The sequence below is a fragment of the Chanos chanos genome, chromosome 5, assembly GCF_902362185.1.
Source record: "Chanos chanos chromosome 5, fChaCha1.1, whole genome shotgun sequence".
Classification (NCBI taxonomy): domain Eukaryota; kingdom Metazoa; phylum Chordata; class Actinopteri; order Gonorynchiformes; family Chanidae; genus Chanos; species Chanos chanos.
In genome coordinates, this window is record NC_044499.1 from 43,155,087 (window position 1) to 43,172,531 (window position 17,445).

Genomic DNA, 17,445 nt, shown 5'->3' on the forward strand with positions numbered 1-17,445 from the left:
AGTGTTGGGAATTTCCCATTTACAACTGAAGAATGTGTATACAGTTTACAGCTCAGATATCTTAGATCGACCAAATAGCAAACACGCCTTGAATTAATTTTAACACAAAATTAAGGCAAACTTGCTTTCTAACGTCTTACCAATTTAATTTACGCATTCGTACCTACTTGAGTCTAATGACTTCTATGTGGTATGCTTTGTGTGTGTGTTATCCAAGTACACTTCAGCTGTCCATTCTAGGAACAGAAATGAGTCAGAGAATTAACTAACTTTACGATATCATCGTATATACAGTAAATGGTTATGTCGACAATTTTGACAACCCAGCTCCCTCTAGTGGTTTGCTATTGGCCGTATTCATAGATACTCGTTTACTCTAGTGGCGAGCGTGAGAAATGTCTCCCGCCTACAAGCTCTACATGCCCAGCATCTGTGTTTGTCAGGCTCAAATCCGAGGGAGACGAACGAGACGCCATCTTTCTTGCGCCTCTCCCCAAAACGATAACAAATTCGTACTGAAATTTCTGGTCTTTTACACTTGAAAGCTACTAATAAAGGCGGTAAATGAAAAGATATCGTTACTGAACCAAAATTTCGATTTATGCTGGACCATAAAGATATATTTTGCACTTGATTTCTCTTATTCTGTTAGAGGACAGCAAGGTGTACTTAGTCAGTATCGCCCATTTCGTGATTCCGGGACGATACTGAAAAGGTTCCTGAAACCGAGGTCCTCGAGAAATGGATTCGGCTTTGACAAATTCTGTGGAAATGCTTGTGCAATAAATTAATTTCTTGTTCCTGCTGACATTTCATCTATTCGACCGACCAAAAGAGCGTGGAATCATTACCGAAATTCCCCCGGATAGCGCGCCCCGTCACGTGGTAGGTTCCTCCTTTTTCTTTGTTACTAGCTAGTAGCTATATGCGAGACTAGTTGTGACCCAGTTATGTTGAAAGCTGACGTTACACAAACCAAATTTTGTAAAACGAACACAGTAATTCGGATTCATACACTTAATTCAGTTCTTGTATAGTAGATGAATTCAGTGATCGTAATAGTAAAAGCATTTGTGTTTCTTTTTCTCTATTGTGGTTTTCAATGCGAAGACTACAAGCTCGCCATTTCACCACTACTAACTAGAAAAGGACGTATGAAACATAATGAGTTAACTCAGTCTGTGTTGATAAATATTATTTTCCGAATCTTAGTATTGTATTCAAAATGATCGCTGAAGTGAATCCGTGAAAGTAAATCCCGATGTTATTGCATCTAAACTCATTGTCTCGTTAAAACGAGTTGTTGCTCAGCATAGCTAAATTTACGACAACAGGCTGTGTAACATGATGACTATCTAACGTCAACGTAAAAGGTTTTAACGTAGCTTCATCCTTTATTGATGTCTTTTACTCGACAATTGTATAGGTCACTTGTTTTATATTTTTCATGCAAACGCATTTTCAGTTGTACACAAGTGCAATAAATTCAGCTTAGTCTCAACCGCTAAATATTATATTAAGCTAAAACGGTGCAACTTTGTAAAAATCGTTTTCTTCGCTAAAAGGTGTAACACGTGAGCTTAAAACATTAAAATGACGTTAGGTTTTTAATGCATTCAACAGTGACTCCTTGCAACTAGCCACCGTATGAGACTACGTTAACAATATATTATGGTTTTTCTGGAGTAGAATTGGATTTCTAAACATGTCCATTCTTTATCTATCGTTAGTTGATTTTCCGTGGGAAGTGTAGCATAATCGTTGTCCGCAATTTAAAAATAAGTCAAAAGAATCTAAATTACACATACTATTGCGCAGAAGATGCCATTAAGCTGTGATCATTTTGGGACGCGGAAATGAAGGATTTTTACCAACATTACGAAGGATTTTAGCCAATTTGTGCTTACTGTTGTTCACGTTATGTTGGCCGTTTACAATGAAAATGAAAACAGTCTTAATTATTTTTACTTTGCAAAGAACTATTGTTTACGGTGAACTTCAGAGATGGCTCAAAGGGTGTTTTTTCTTCATAACTGCTGTATTGCATAATCTATTGACACACCAAACATGGCGTAGAGCACGCTGCTCTGCGGCGGAGCTTCCTAAATGTTGAACTGTTTTATTGTTAAATTAAACAGGATATGCAGTTCTTTAACTTGTTTCGAGAGCATATGACTTTTGATTTCTTACCGTGTTCATCAAATATTGACTATATTTTTCTCTTTATTTACTCGTTTGACATATTAACCTAGTTACACTGCGCTTCGTACTGTTATAACCCCTCGGTAAGAGCGCGGGGCTTAAGCCTATATCGTATTAAGTAGCCTACGCCATAGTGTAAGAATATAGACAACGTTAACGAGTAACTAGGTCTGTTAAAAAAGTAAAATATTACCCCATTGCGCTTTTCGGTGTCGTTTTAAGCATGCCTTAAACCGTTGTTGTACAGTAATATAAGGGTGTGTGTTTATGCTCTCCTAATTTGTTAGAATATGTATAAAGATAATGAACTACGGCAGTAGAACTGCTGCGCATATCTCAGCTCTTCCGAGTGAGGCTACTGAAAGACATATCATCTAGGAGTATTTTTGAACAGGGTTCGGCAGTGTGTGCAGGGTTTGCTTGGAGCTGGTCTCTTATCCCTGAGAACGAGAGACACCTCCTTACACAGATGGTCTAGGAATGAAAGGGGGGGGGGGGGGGGGGGGGGGGGGGGGGGGGAGGAAAAAAGAGAGAGAGGGAGGAAGGCAGACTTGCTCTCTTATACAAGCTTTAGAGATTTTCCCTCCCAAACTGCATCAGTGACCAGTTGAGTGTGTGGAGGCCATGCTTTAGCTGCTTCTCTAAAGAGGTCAAGAGGTCCCATTCTGTTAACTAAGTCAAGCAGAGGGTGAAGGGCACTTGAAAGTCAGACATATATATGTGTGTGTGTGTATATATATGAGTGTGTTTGTGTTTGTGCACAATCATTGAAGCAGAGGACCTTCTCTTTTCCATCTGCAAAATGAGTTTTTTTTATTTGATTAATACATGTAATTTGCTTACACAGGCTCATTTTGAATTTGCCTGCTGAATATCCAGTCTGCTCAATCATCCTGCTGAATATCCAGAATATATTTTCCTTCTCATTCCAAGTCTGGGTCTTGCTAAAATTGTATTCAAGACTTAAGAAACACAATTCTGTTGATATTATAACTGGAATAGCTGACTATGGGAGGTCATGAAATTTCGTTGTTATTGTTGGGTTACCATTATCTGTCATATACTCTTGTATAGGTTCAGCTCCTCTGCTTTTTGAAATATATGTTGACCTAATTGACGAAATAGAAGTGACTGTGTCAGCATCCAGTCCGTAATGCAGATGTAGTTTGGGAAACTCTTGTGTGTCAGTTGATACCGTTATATTGTAAGCCAAATTTTATTTAGAAATTTAAATTTCAGAAATTAAATGATTGTTTCATCTCTCTCCCTCCCAACCTCTTCCTCCCCTCAGGCTTTTCGTCGGTGGGGTGGTGTGGGGGTTCAGTGGTACTGGCCACAGTGCCGTCCCTCAACCTTGCATGGCTGCAATGGCGCCCGCTTTGACTGACGCCCCAGCCGAAGCTCGCCACATCCGTTTCAAACTGGCCTCGCCCTCCTCCAACCTGTCCCCCAGCAGCCCAGAGAACAACAGCAACGCCAGTAACATCCTCCTCTCCGCCTCCGTCTCTGCCCCTGCCGCCTCCACCAACGGCAAACACCTGGTCACAGACCACGAGGAGAACTGCCACCCTTACAAGGCCCAGGAACAGTCTCTGTGTGCCGACACCCTGCCCGTCTGCAAGCCCCCATCTCTGGGTAAGCTGCAGCCTCTGGTGGCCTCATACCTGTGCTCTGATGTGACGCCAGTACCATCTTCCACCAAGGCCAAGGAGTCGCTCAAGCAGCAAGGCGTCCTCATCAAGCAGTCTGTGCTGAAGAGCCACGGCCTGCTGAGTGGCTCCATTTTCCACAGCAGCACGGCAGGCACCGACTTCCTGCTGCGCAAGCACCACGCCCTAGAGCTCACCGGAGGTCAGCTGAAGAGCCTCGTCAACGGAGGAGGAGGGGGAGGAGGAGGAGGTGACGCCGCGATGGTGCCCGTCAATGGACTGGCCAAGAAAGTCGGCGTCCCTGCTACCACCGCGGCCGAGAAGGGCTGCGTCACTACGGTGAACGGTAACAGTGACAAGCCGTCGGCCAATCAGGAGGCACCGTTGTCCCCACCAACGCTTTCCTCAAAGTCCAGTGTAACCATGACAACGGCAACTAAGCAGAAGGGAGATGTGAAACAACAGTTTGTGGCAGTTGCTAATCAAAATTCCTCATCTGACATGGCTCTGACGGGCTCATCTCAATCCCCGCGGGTCAATTCAGAGCTCAGTACCGTACCCTGTGCCGGTCAAGTGCTGCCCGTTTCTGATGAAAAGGCAACAGAGACAAGTAACTGTAGTGATATGGACACAGAGGAAAACAAGATCTCTCCTTTACCTGTTTTAAGCTCCTCTCCTGCTCCCCAGCGTTCCTCACCACCATCCTCCCCTTGCCTAGAGATGCGGCTGCACGAACGGACACTACAGAACCAGCGCAGGCAGGCGGAGATCGAGGGCAGGTTGTGTCGCCTGCGCAAACGGCTGCAGGTGGTGCAAGCCAAGCAGGTCGAACGCCACGTTCAGCAGCAGCTGAATGGCTTTCTCGACACAGCCCTGAGCAAAACCTCGAAAGGTCCAAGTCATAAGGTGGACTCGGGCTCGTGGAGGGGAATCCGGGCCTCCGGCGATCACCAGGCCGGCAGTTTGGCTCGCTTTCTAAAGGGCAGCTCCGTACCCTCAGAGTTAGAGAGGCTGTCTCTGAGCGGCTCGGCGAACCTGCACTCAGCTGAAGCCGCTTTTGACTCGGATGCCACTGAAAGCAGCTCAGGAGGAGACAGTGATGTGGAGGAAGAAGAGTTGGCTAGAGTGGACTTGGAGCAGCGCCATATTAAACTGTGAGTACTGTGTGTGTGTGTGTGTGTGTGTGTGTGTGTGTGTGTGAATGTAGACAAAACATCATGGTTGAGCCGGGTTCTATCTAAAGCGAGGTATGGTACTAGGAGTCAAAATTTAGACTAGACCCGACTCTAGTTTCATTTTTCTAGATTTTTGTTCTTCAGGTGGTTTCCAGATCAGGGGGAGATCTAGACATGTTGTGACTGCTCAAAAAAATCCAGCGTGCTTTATTGTAAGCGAATGAATGTCATTAAAAGGTTACGTTTATCTTCAAATTAAGGGTTGTCAGTGACGTGTGTGTATATGTCTCTGTGTTTACTGTTAATTTCCACTCAGTCCTTGTTTTTCCAGTGACATTAGATCATAAATCTTGTTGACAAAACACAGTCTAGTCTAAAGCCATTTTAGTCTGTCTTCCTTGGCCACAGTCTTTTTTTTGAAAAGAAGTGCAAAGTTAGATTTCCTGTACCTTGAGAGGGGAAGCTCCATACTGGGAGGAAAGGCGACGTGAGGTGGGAACAGAGCTGGTGCTTTGACTCACATGGAAATCAAAGTAAACCACAGCTCATTGCTGGGGAGAGCCTGGAATTAAAAAAAACAACAACAACAACAAAAAAACAAAAACATACAGTGTCTTGTTTACTCTTGTGTGGAATTGCTCTTGCATCCCTTTGTGTGTGTGTGTGTGTGTGTGTGTGTACACTTGCGTATGTGACTGCTGTGTCTTCATAAAGGCAGTGTTTGAGGATAACAGAATACTGCCTGAACTTCAGTAAGGTCAGCCACAACAACAGTACCTTTGTAGAAAATGTAGAGAACCAATTTAGAATGGACTGGTCTAACTTAGGCTGCATGGTCAGACAGCAAAGCTGGAGTCTGCACATGACTCAGTCTGTGTTTATACATGCAGCAATGAGTGGAGACATTGTCATCTTTACAGTTAAAGCGAGGATACACACCCTGCTTACACAGTACAGCCTAGAAATTTGTTGTCAATCCGGTGATGTGTTTAGTCCATCAGTGCAACTACGGCAGTCTGTTTTGTAGGTTGTTAATAGCTGCCATCCATCACCGTGTGTAGGACTTTATCAGGTGTTCATCAGATTGTTATGCACAAACATACAGAAGTGACAACTGACTGGTTTCAACTAGATGCTGTGCAAAGTGTTTTTGATTATAAAAATGCAAATACATCATAAGTTATTGTCATTAAGTGAAATGAAAATGAAATGTCGGCCTACATTATGGACGTTGTTTGTGCTTGTGATCTGTTCCTTGTGCACATCTACACAACAAAGCTCTTTGTGGATGAAGTTGTGATTTGAGGCTTTGCAGATTGCAGGTTTGTCTCTTCAGAAAGCAAAGCAACTGGCCAAATACTGCTCTGTATCAGCTGTAATTGGAACCAAGTCTTTGTGTAGACGATAACACCTCATTTACCCATGAGAGCTGTTCAACTCACACGCTGAATAATTTAATGTACATCGCAAGGGGAAGATATTCCTATCAAAAATTGACTCATGGTATTTGAGCACTAATGTCAAGGTGACATTGTAACGCTGGAATCCTTAAACTAGGCCTGTTCTCCAGCTCGTAAACAAAATAGTCAAGTCTTTATGCGTGTGAAAGATAGTGGCAGTGGTGAAAATGACTCAGCTTTGATCCGAGCAGTGAAAATGTGTATTGTTACAAGGGCAAATCTGTGTGGACTGGGCCAACCATCAACATTATGTATTCATGTGGTTTAAGCCCAAATTTCCTAATCTGCTGTTGTGTTTAGGGGAAGTGAGAAGCACTTGTTGGCTTTTTTTTGGCTGGTTGAGAACATTATCGTCTCTGAGCTGGGTTTTTTTTTTTTTTTTTTGGTTGATTATTAATGAGAGCAGGTCTAAAGATGGCCATCTTACTGCCTGCCTTGCTGCCTTTGCACGTTTGACCTAAATAACCAGTCATCCATGAATGTAGTTTGAATGTCAAATTTGAACACTGGAATGTGTGTGTTTGCATTTGTTTTTGTGAGTTGTTTTTATAGAAGTGTGTGTGTGTGTCTATGTGTGTGTGTGTCTGTGTCTGTGTGTGTGTATGTATGTGTGTGTCTGTCCTCCTATTCTTTAGGTAATCGAAATCTGGTTTCTCTTTGAAATAAGCTGTTTCTGATTCTCTTGTGTAAGATGTATAACCACTCGTTGCTTCTCTCTGCAGTATCGTTCTACTACTACTCTTACTTTAACCCCTCCCACAGATACATGGGAAAACTGTAAGAGGAACTTGATTTAGTTGAACTTTGGCTTGTTTCTGTGATAACATTCTATGTAGACGCTGTGTGTCATAGGACATTGACCCTGAGCACATTAATTTATACCCAATGGCAAAAGTGTACATGAATTAACTGGTTGATGCGTGCAAGTGTATTAAAATTGCATGGTAGTCTCTGCTGACTTGTTCCACACTCTGCTGTCTTGTTTCAAGGTTCACTGATGAAACTGGTTGTCACTGTTTGTCAGGTTTTCATTGGTGTTCAGCGTTTGTTCTGTGTCCATGGGCTCGCTGAGTATTTAGTCATAGTGCGTGTGAGAAAGTGAACTTCCCCGACGTTTCTATGAGGTTTGCGTTTGCTGGGGAACTGCCTTGAACTTCAACTGTTTCTTTAGTCATGTATGTCAGAGACTGACCTCTGTGTCATTGCAAATAGCAGTTCAGTTTCATTGCATTAGCACGTATGTAATGGGATGTGGCGGGTCCACAGATCTCGTAGTTTAATTGGAACAGAAAAATAATAGGCTCCTTTATGCCAGTCAAGTAATTTGATGTTTATTTCACAAATGTCCTGAGTCTTTTGATGTGTGAAAATGAAGATGTTTCTCAAGCACACAAAAATGTGTTTGTGTGCTATATCAGAAAAAAAACCCGATCCCGAATGCGTGTGTTTGACACAGATCTGGAACCTTTTAATTGTATAAAGTGAATTGCCAGCCTCTGTTCAGACTCTTGTCAGGAAACCTGAGCAGAACAGATGCATGTGATGTTCTTCAGCAGGATTTCAAAGACCTAACAGAGGATTTTTTTTTCTTTTTCTTTTTTTTTTTCCTTCCTTCTCTTTTCTCTTTCATGCCAGCTCCCCTTCTGTTCTGCTCACATCTGGAGCTGCTCCACACCGCCATACTCTGTCTGAACCCACTCGTGTTACATAACCCGTTTTTCTCTCCTGCTCTCGCTCCCTCTCTCTTCTTTCCTCCCACTCTCATTCTCACTTTTCTCTTTTTTTCTCTCTCTCTCTCTCTCTCTCTCTCTACTCTGTCCCTCCATCACTCTCCTAATCTTACCACTTTCCTGTTTGTCTGTCTCTGTGTCTCTGACTCTTCATTGTTGTTCCAGTGCCCCTCATTCCTCTACCATTCTCTCTCTCTCCCCCCTTGTCTCTTGTTCAGACTTTTTTATGTAATGATTCAAACATTCCAACTGCATTTGACCTTGTCAGACCCCCCCCCACCTTTCCTCTTCTTCTTCTTCTTCTTCTTCTTCTTCTTCTTCTTCTTTTCTGTCAGGCTTTTTATGAAATCCATTTTCACCCATTTCTTCTTTCGCACTCTTTCTCTCATTCGTCCACTCATCGTTTTAAGTCCAGTTTACTCCGCAGAGCCAAAGAGAAAAGCCTCCCGTGGAGTCTTAACCGTTTTTTGTTTTTTTTTGGATGGCTCCAGCATATATCGATTTTTTTTAATAATCTTTTTTAATAACCTTAAGATCTCTGAACCATCAAACCGAACCTGGTCGCGGTCCTCGGAGGAGGGTTTGACATTAACGCGTTCAGTTTACTTTTTCAAGTACAGACACATTGTATTCCTTGACATTTTTGTTCAGAAGGAAACCGATGGTGGTGTTGCTACGCTCGTTAGTCTGAATCCAGGAACAAAAGAGAGAGAACCGTGGGGTTAATTAAGTCTGCTATTGTCCTCTTCACAGCACCGCCATCCGTGGAACATGATTTATAGAACTCAATTCATACCGGATTCATTTCAGCACAGGGAGGGAGCGCTGGCAGGTTGTGCTACTTCTTTTTTTTTTTTTTTTTTTTTTTGTTCTTTTTAAATTATACGCCCCCACGGACCCCAGTACGCGCAGAGAGAGAGAGAGAGAAAGAAACGTACGCTATTCAAAATATGAAGAGTTTGACACTTGCTCAGCGTGAGGTGTTTCTGTGTTCAAGTCAGTTTTATTTGTAAAGACCTTTTCACTCTAGTCATCATTACAAAGCAGTTTTCTAGAGTCAGGGGCCTGTGGAACGTCAGAGACGGCGCCTGAGACGTGGGTGCCAAAGAGAAACAAAGGAAACTCGAGAAAAGGGCGGATAATTTGATTTCATGTATTCATATTCTTTCTTTTTTTTTGTTTGTTTGGCCAGTAAAGGAAAACTCGTTTGCATTTTTCATTGGATAGAGTTCCTCTCTCTTAGATTGCCTCTACTCCTGAGATCAGAACCAGGTGGAGACAGGGACATTGCTGTTGGTTGAATTTGTGCTCATTTTTTTTTGCCAGTGCAGAAGCAGACATAAACTTAACTGCAGGTTCTTGTGGGTGGTAGGCTGAATGGGGTTACAGTGGCAGGCGGACACAGACAGGATGTGAGGGGTTGGTGTGTCTGGGTGTAATAATGTGTTACATGTTTTGGGTGTGTGTGTGTGTGTGTTTTATGTGTAAAACCTGTCTGCACAGTGGGAATGTGCTGATTCTGGGGATGTGCTTTGTTAACGTGTGTTTGGGGACGTGAGACAAAGGAGAGGTGAAAGGCTACGCAGCTCAGACAGACAAGCTGATGTTATCTAAAGAGAAACCCTTAACTTGACAACAGCACAACTACACACCTTCTCTTAGACGACCTGCGTTTGTTTTAGCATGAGTCATTTAGAGGAGACACAGAGCAGGAGTGAGAGTTATTGTGACAGCTCATGTCTGGACATGTACTCTGGACATTTTTTGTCCTTGCATTTGCGTTAATAAAAAGAGCGCCCTCTGTAGGTGATGCAACAACATCACAAGAAGAGACAGGTTTCTAATATTTTTTGAATCAGTATCTGTTTCTCACAATGAATTTTAAAGCTTTGAGACCTGACTGTAGTTCCTGATTTCTGAACCAATTTTGTTTCAAGGTGAGAATATAGAAACAGACATACAGAAACAAGAACTGGGTTCAGCTAATGTTTATCTCTCTCTCTCTCTCTCTCTCTCTCTCTCTCTCTCTCTCTCTCTCTCTCTCTCTCTCTCGCTCTGGCTGCAGTTGGAGAAGAGCAGAGGGGCGGCACGCTTTGGAGAGAGCCTCCATCATAAGTCACTGGACGTGGCTTCAGGCCCACATCTCGGACCTGGAGTACCGTATCCGCCAGCAGACCGATATCTACCGCCAGATACGCGCCGGCAAGGTCAGCCCACGCCACATATCTGCTCCGCTTCGTGTGTGTGAACGTAGAAGTGCGTGAGTGTGAGAAAAGTGTACTAGCAGGTGCAAGGCCAGCAAAAAACCATGAGGACAGTGTCTTTTTTTTTTTTTTTTTAAACCTGTGAAGGCATGAGGAGGGTTAGTTGTGAAGGCCCAAACGAAATGGAAGACAGAGGACTTCATGTGTCAAGCTTTAGTGATTTGATTCGTGCGTGTTGACGCTCTTAGATTAACGCGATTTGGGCACAGTGGAGCGATCTTTGCCTCTTTTCTCTGTGCGCGTATCTTTGAAATTCTTATGGAAGTGGCAGAAAAAGTGAGGAGGGCTAAGGAAGAAAGGTGTGGCAGGAAGGGAAACAGACTGTCTCAGGACGTTTCAGTGCGTTGGTTCTCCGCGGGGAGGAGAAGAAAAGAGGGATGTAAAAACGTCACATACACAGTATGCTCGTGCTTCAGTTTGAGAAGAAACACTACAGCTGTCATCTCAGCTCAGATTGCGTTGCTGTGTACACATCCTCACGTGTCTCGATTGCCGATGTCCGGCTTCCGTCTCTAGGGCTGCGTGGAGCTAGGAGACTCGCCCCCTTGCTTTGGCACGACGGAGACGGACGCAGAGCCGGAGACAGACCCGCTCCCTCTCCAGACTTCCCATGATTCCACAGAGGAGCCTGGCCAACCCGGAGGCTGTCTCACAGACCGGCCAGTCAACGGCGTGCCGAACAGGTACGGGTGCTCAGGCTTTGCTTTTCGGTCATAATCGCATCTGATCAAGTGAATGGAAGAAAAATGTCCATGACTTTAAAAGAAACTGAAAGTCGATGCTATTACACAGTCTTTTGTGGTGAACTGTGTTATTTTTCAGTTCCAGCCCTTTTGTTTATTATTATTATTATTTTTATTTATTAATTTACTTGACAGCGACCTGTGGTGTTTTTTTTTTTTTCCTAACGCATCCCTCCGTTGTTTGTTTCCATAGCAGCGTTGCGGATGGATCGGATGTGAAGTGCCCTTTGATGCCAGACAACACATGCGTCGCTGCACGTACACGTCCTCTGCTCAGCTGCAGGAGACGGCGACTTGTCCATCCCAACACCATCACTAATCTCAGCAGCAAGGTGTGTGTGTGTGTGTGTGCGCGCGCATGTGCGTGTGTGTAAAATTGGTGAATTTGACTGTAAAATGAATTAGTGGTTGTATTATGAATCTTTCCTTGTGTCTGTGTTTGAGGGTTCATCAAGACGTGACCAATTTGATATTAACACTTAAACAATTCCACTAGAAGCTTCCGACATAGGATAATACATGTGAAAGTGTTTGTCGTCTGTGGTGAAATGTTAAAAGAGCGCAGCGAGTATTCTGCCCTAATGATCGTGTTTCGTCCCTAATCAGGTCCACAAAGCATCCTGCTCTCCTCCACCTGCGTGTGAAGTGAACTCCTCTTGCATGATGTGTGGGGGCAGACAACACTTTGCTAAACAAAATCTACCATATGATCGCCCCCTGCTGGAGAGATTAGCCCACCAGGACCCCAGTGTGCACCCTATCCTCTCTTTACAGTCAGGTAAGGCACACATAAACACACATATCTGTCTTCTCCCTCTAGAAAGTTTCAAACACACTCACACACGTAACATGATTTTTTTTACACATCTTTTCTGTGAGGTTTTAAAAAATGGATAGCATGTCACAGTGTTACTACAACTTCCTCACTGTCCCGTTCCCGAACTTAAAGTAACTTACACGGCCCCACAAATGCAATCTTGGTGCTGTCTCCTGTGTGTGACGTAAGAACAGCTAAACATTTCTTTCCTCTCTCCGTCCTTCCCTTGTCAGATGTGGGGATGAGCGTTCACCTCCAGAGAGTGCTCAAGTCCCATTGGCAGAGCACACACACAGAGAAGCTGAAACCCCTGAAGAAACTCTCTCTCCGACACAAGCTCTCCCTCTCCTCTTCATCTTTGTCATCACCATCTTCATCCAAACACAGATTCAAGCTCTCCAGCTGCCACAGGGCTGCAGTCAGTGAGTATACACACACACACACACACACACAAACACACACACCAGATACTGTGGGCGCTGGATAGACACCATCTGTGAAAGAATCTAATGAGTGGTGTCACTTAATAAAACAGTGCTATTTGTGGAGGAGGAAACATTGAGATGGTGACTCATCAAACGCAGCTCTCTTCTCTTCCCTTAGACTTTAACACCAATCATGTCTCTGTGAAGCCTTCGGTTCGGTTAAACGCAACATAAACGCCATTTTTCCCACAGGATACACTGTCACACGTTCTTGACTGTAAGAATATAGTTGCATATTTTCTCCTTCTTATCCTTCTCTCTTCTCTTCTCTGCAGGACTGTCTCATCATAAGAGCAGGTTGGAGAGGTCTCACAGACAGACAGATGTCAGTATGTGTGTGCCCAAGTCAGAGAACTGCACACCTTACAGAGCCGAGCACCTGCAGGACAGGAGTCACAGTCGGAAGAGAGCCAGAGAACATTCTTTTGATAGGACAGAGTGTGAGTCTCTCTTTACTGTGTCTTTCACTGATTGGACCGTCACTGACATGTCTTAGTCCGGTAGTTGATTCCAGCACAAGAGTGCGTACTTCACTTTTTTTGTACGGCATTTCCAGCAGCAGGGAACTCTGTGCTTTTGTTGAGGTGCTTAGTTATAACGAATAAGGAAAAGTGTCAGGATTTACATTTTAAGCCCAAGCGTACACAACCAATTCACATATTTGATACAACAGGTGTACAAAACACACCTTGCCACCTTTGTCAGTACCTTTCACTTTTTCTCTTTCCCACTCTTTACATATCTTTCTCTCTTTTTTTTTTTTTTCCCCACAGCCCCAAAGCTCCTTGTGGATACTGGCAGTCCATGTTCATCTCTATCTAGTCTTCACTCTTCTACCCCAAGCCCACTGAACAAGCAGCTGGCCAACCCCAGCGAGAGTCCCACGCCGCTAAGCAACAGCGGCCAGACCCCGTGCTCAATGGTAACATCCCTCCCCTCAACTCGGGTCCTGTTCAAACCCAAAACCTGACTTGTGTCTGTTTGTAGTACTCGTATGTGAGACGGTGGTAGAGCGTAGGAGTGTTGGTTTGTTTTAACCCCAGACCACTGGTCATGTGTTTGGATGTTTAATCATGTGTGTTTGTCCCGTAGCAACCTATACGGAGGCGGAGAGGAGAAAGCTCTTTCGACATCAACAACATTGTCATTCCCATGTCAGTGGTGGCCACCACAAGAGTGGAGAAGCTACAGTACAAAGAGATCCTCACCCCAAGGTACGTGGTCACTCCGTGTGTGTGCGTATCTGTTTGTCTCTGTTTACAGAGGCACATGTAAACAAACGTGTATCAGGGTGTAAATAAACGTGCCTGTAGAAAGATGCGCCGAATCAGGCGGCGGCCCGTCTGAAATCGCGTGCCGGGCGATCGAGAACATTCAGTCACGTTGCCTTTTTGGTTTTAGTTGGAGGGAAGCGGACGTTCTCGCTCAGCCCATCGCGGAAGAGGACGATAACGCAGAGGTATGTTAACTGCCATATTTGATTCTCCAGAGCTGTTTGGTCGGGTCAGTTTTTGGATTTGCATATTTCTCTCTGTACTCAGATTGGAAAGCCTGTTTACCCTTTACTGTCTGTCTCCCACGTGCACAGCCTTCACTCAGACGGTAGTTTAAACAAGGCTTTCATTCATTATGGTGCGACTGCTAAACAGATTCTTCCCTCTGTGTGTCTTTGTACAGGTGGAGGACTTGTCAGATGCTGCGTTCTCTCAGCTTCATCAGCCATATGAGGAACAGGAGCGGTCTCGGTGGAGATGGACAGCACTGACGCCTGCCAAGAGGAGAGGCAGCAGGTACACACACACACACACACACACACACACTAAGACCACGTGAGAACGTTTTTAGCTCTAAATTGACCTGTAATTCTCTTGACTTCTGCTGTGCTCACAGGCCTTTTACGGAGCGAGAAGTGCTCTGTTCTGTTGAAACGGTTAAAGTCTCTCCTTCGTTCCTACAGGTCATATAAGTCCGTAGATGGCAGGACGACTCCGTCGCTGGGAGGGACGAATCCCTCCACGCCTCAGCCGTCCTCACCGGACGCCGGTCACTTCCAGGTTCTGCAGGATTACGCCGCCGTGTGCTCCCCCCTGAGCCCCGCCAGCCCGGACACGCCCGGCTCCCGCGACGGACACTCCTCCAGAGACGCGCACAGACTGCTGTCCAGCGAAGACACCCGCTCCTCCACGCCAGACTGCATCTATGAAGAGAGGGTATGTTATACAGCTTAGCCTCGCATCCACATCTCTGCATGCTGGAAGAAAAGGCTGTTCTGTAGCATACATAGGCACTCTTTGACTTCACTGATATATAGATGCATCCCCATGCACAGTGACAGAAACTCTCTCTATGGCACTGTCCTCCAGTGTAGTGGGAGAAGCAGAAAGTTGTTGCTTAAGCTCAGGGGACAGTGAATGTGGTTATATATGTCTATGTATAGCCTACGGAAATCTGGGTTACGTTAGGACCGTCACTGCTGCTGACACCTGCAAGTGGGGAAAAATACTGCAACTGAAGTATTTTAGCCTGTAAGTTTAGGCTCCTGTTTAATGTGTTTAACATGTGTTTCACGTGCGTTCTTTTCATTTCTCTTTTCGCCGGCCTAGACTGTACAACCGTGGGAACGCAGGACCTTCCCCCTGTCTGAGGATCCTGTCGCAGAACCCAAGGAGTCGGCGAAACTGGACTGGGATCCGAACCAGAGATATTCCTCGAACGGGCGTGAGGGCCATACGAGGGCGGAGTCTGAGAGCGAGGCCCCATCTCCGTGACAACAGATCCAAAACCTTCAAACCCTGTCCCAAATGGCATTAACATAAAAGAAAAAAACAAATCACAAATCAGACTAAAACAAAGAAATATTAAAGGACTCTGTTGTTTGATATTCAAACATCAGTCAGATATTTTTCACAGTTTTTAGTGAACATTAAAGATCGTAGAATGCAACACCTGTTCCCCCAAAAGCTGTTGTTTGTCACAGGAAGACGTGTCTTATTGAAATGTATGAACTTTGTTTCCATAAAAAAAAAAATTCTTATGGTCAGCTAAAACTATGTTCTTGCAACTTAGTGTGATGTTGAAAACCTGTCAGGTGACACTTTTAGCTCACTATGTAGCAAACTTATCTAAAAGGGGTCTTTGGCCTAAAGGTTTCCTCTACAGACTAGTTGTGTGTGTATGCCTGTGTTGTGGAGTGACAAAAACCGAAACGAGACAGAAAAACAAAAAAAAAATCTCCTCACCTCTCTCGTCTTGACAACGAGCACTTAAATCTGTAGACAACTAAGAGTCTCTTGATATTAAAGAGGGTTTGCTTTGTCATTTTTGAATGTGTAGAGCATTCAACTCCTGCTTTCCACTGTACTGTTTTCACTGCACTGTTATCTGCAGTCAGATGTGTCCTACAACCGATTTGCCCTTTTGTCTTCTGCACCTATGTAACTGTAGTTCTTTTGAATATATAGTAAGAGGTGTTCACTCCTAAAGGAGCAAATTTACACAAAACTAGCATCCACACAGACTCTCAGGTTTTACAGTCGGGAAAAACTACTGTCTCTGTTTTAAACCCAGTTTCAGCTTCTGCTACTGTTTTGCTGTTCATCTGCGATAGATCTGAGATATATATATATATATATATATATATATATATATGTATATGTATATGTATATGTATGTATAAATATATATATATTTATATATATATATATATATAGAGTTTTTGTTTTTGTCACCCCATATTTGTGTCTTACTAAGCACTATGGTCCCGTTCCCTGAGTAAAATACTTGCTATGCAAATTAACATTGTTTGTACTTTCTTACACCTCTGTTTATTCCCTCAGTCTTTCAATCAGCCTTTTTTTTTTTTTTTTTTTGGTAGGATTTTTCTTTTGCAGTTGTGCAAGACAAGTTCAGTGTATTTTTAATTGTTGCTGCAGTTAACCCAAATCAATTGCAAAAAAAAAAAATGTTTTGTAAATAGTGCCATTAAAACATTTAATTCAGACACCTCAAAATTGTGTTTGTCGTCTTGAGTATATGTTGTGTATATATATATATATATGTAGGTATATCATCTACAAGAGCAGTGAACCTGAACAGGACCAGAAATTCAGATGATTTTGTAATTGTTGGACGTTGCATCAGGTTTGAGCTGTTGTACTGTTCTGAGATGCCAATCACTAGCTCCATTGTAAAATGATTTTTACGATACTTAGGTGCCTCTTGCTCAAGACTTGGCTAACTGCAGTATCACTGAAAGAGAATGTTCTGTATATGTTCTGTGTCAGTGTTTATGAATGTATCGTCTGAGGGTTTTTGTTTTTTTTTTTTTTCTTTTCTCTTCTCTTTAAAATATTCCGATGTTCCTGAAAGCCACAGTGTCAAAACAGGTTTGTTTTAATAGTCTTTATTCCAAATTCACATGTACATCAACAAGAATAGTTGTAAACCAGTTATTAATAAAACACACCAACGATATTGACAAGCACAATTCCCAAGCTAGAATGTACAACCGCAAAAATGTTGAGGTGTAAATGACGTAGGTACGACAGAAACAACATGTCTTCAGCTGTAGAACCGGAGCATGATGGAGAGAGACATTACAAACAGCAGTATGACAAATCAACTCTTTGCAAATCGTCTTTCAACGCCCCCCCCCCCCCCCCCCCCCCCCCCCCCCCCGCCCCAATCCCATAACAGTGACCTCCATAATGAGACAAAACCATCTTCCACAATATGCAACCTTAAAACCACTATAACCTTTGCCCTCTCGTAGACACCTGTCTTTCAGGTCTCTGTCTCACACACACAGTACACATACATTTCAAAAAACATTCAAAAAAAGTGTTGCCAAAACTGTGTGAAAATGATCAAACAACTCAGCATGCAGATTTTTGTGTTAACAAGCACAACTTTTGTTTGTAC

The 17,445-nt window shown here is 43.6% G+C and overlaps 1 protein-coding gene across 1 annotated transcript; it reads left to right on the plus strand.

The window, feature by feature from the left end:
- The first annotated feature begins 511 nt into the window (after window positions 1-511).
- kansl1a (KAT8 regulatory NSL complex subunit 1a) lies at window positions 512-16,134 on the plus strand. Its single transcript, XM_030774540.1, has 14 exons — window positions 512-885; window positions 3,494-5,005; window positions 10,282-10,423; window positions 10,997-11,163; window positions 11,417-11,555; window positions 11,830-12,001; window positions 12,274-12,462; window positions 12,801-12,965; window positions 13,299-13,447; window positions 13,618-13,739; window positions 13,927-13,984; window positions 14,203-14,315; window positions 14,483-14,735; window positions 15,129-16,134. The coding sequence occupies exons 2-14, from the start codon at window positions 3,561-3,563 to the stop codon at window positions 15,291-15,293; spliced, it is 3,279 nt and encodes a 1,092-aa protein (XP_030630400.1). The 5' UTR covers window positions 512-885; window positions 3,494-3,560; the 3' UTR covers window positions 15,294-16,134.
- The last annotated feature ends 1,311 nt before the right edge of the window (window positions 16,135-17,445 follow it).

Bases quoted from the DNA above. Each gene is read 5' to 3' on its own strand.
- kansl1a (XM_030774540.1), top strand. From the start codon at position 3,561: ATGGCTGCAATGGCGCCCGCTTTGACTGACGCCCCAGCCGAAGCTCGC. The intron at 5,006-10,281 runs GTGAGTACTGTG...CTCTGGCTGCAG, and splicing joins GAGCAGCGCCATATTAAACT to TTGGAGAAGAGCAGAGGGGC. The intron at 12,463-12,800 runs GTGAGTATACAC...TCTTCTCTGCAG, and splicing joins CTGCCACAGGGCTGCAGTCA to GACTGTCTCATCATAAGAGC.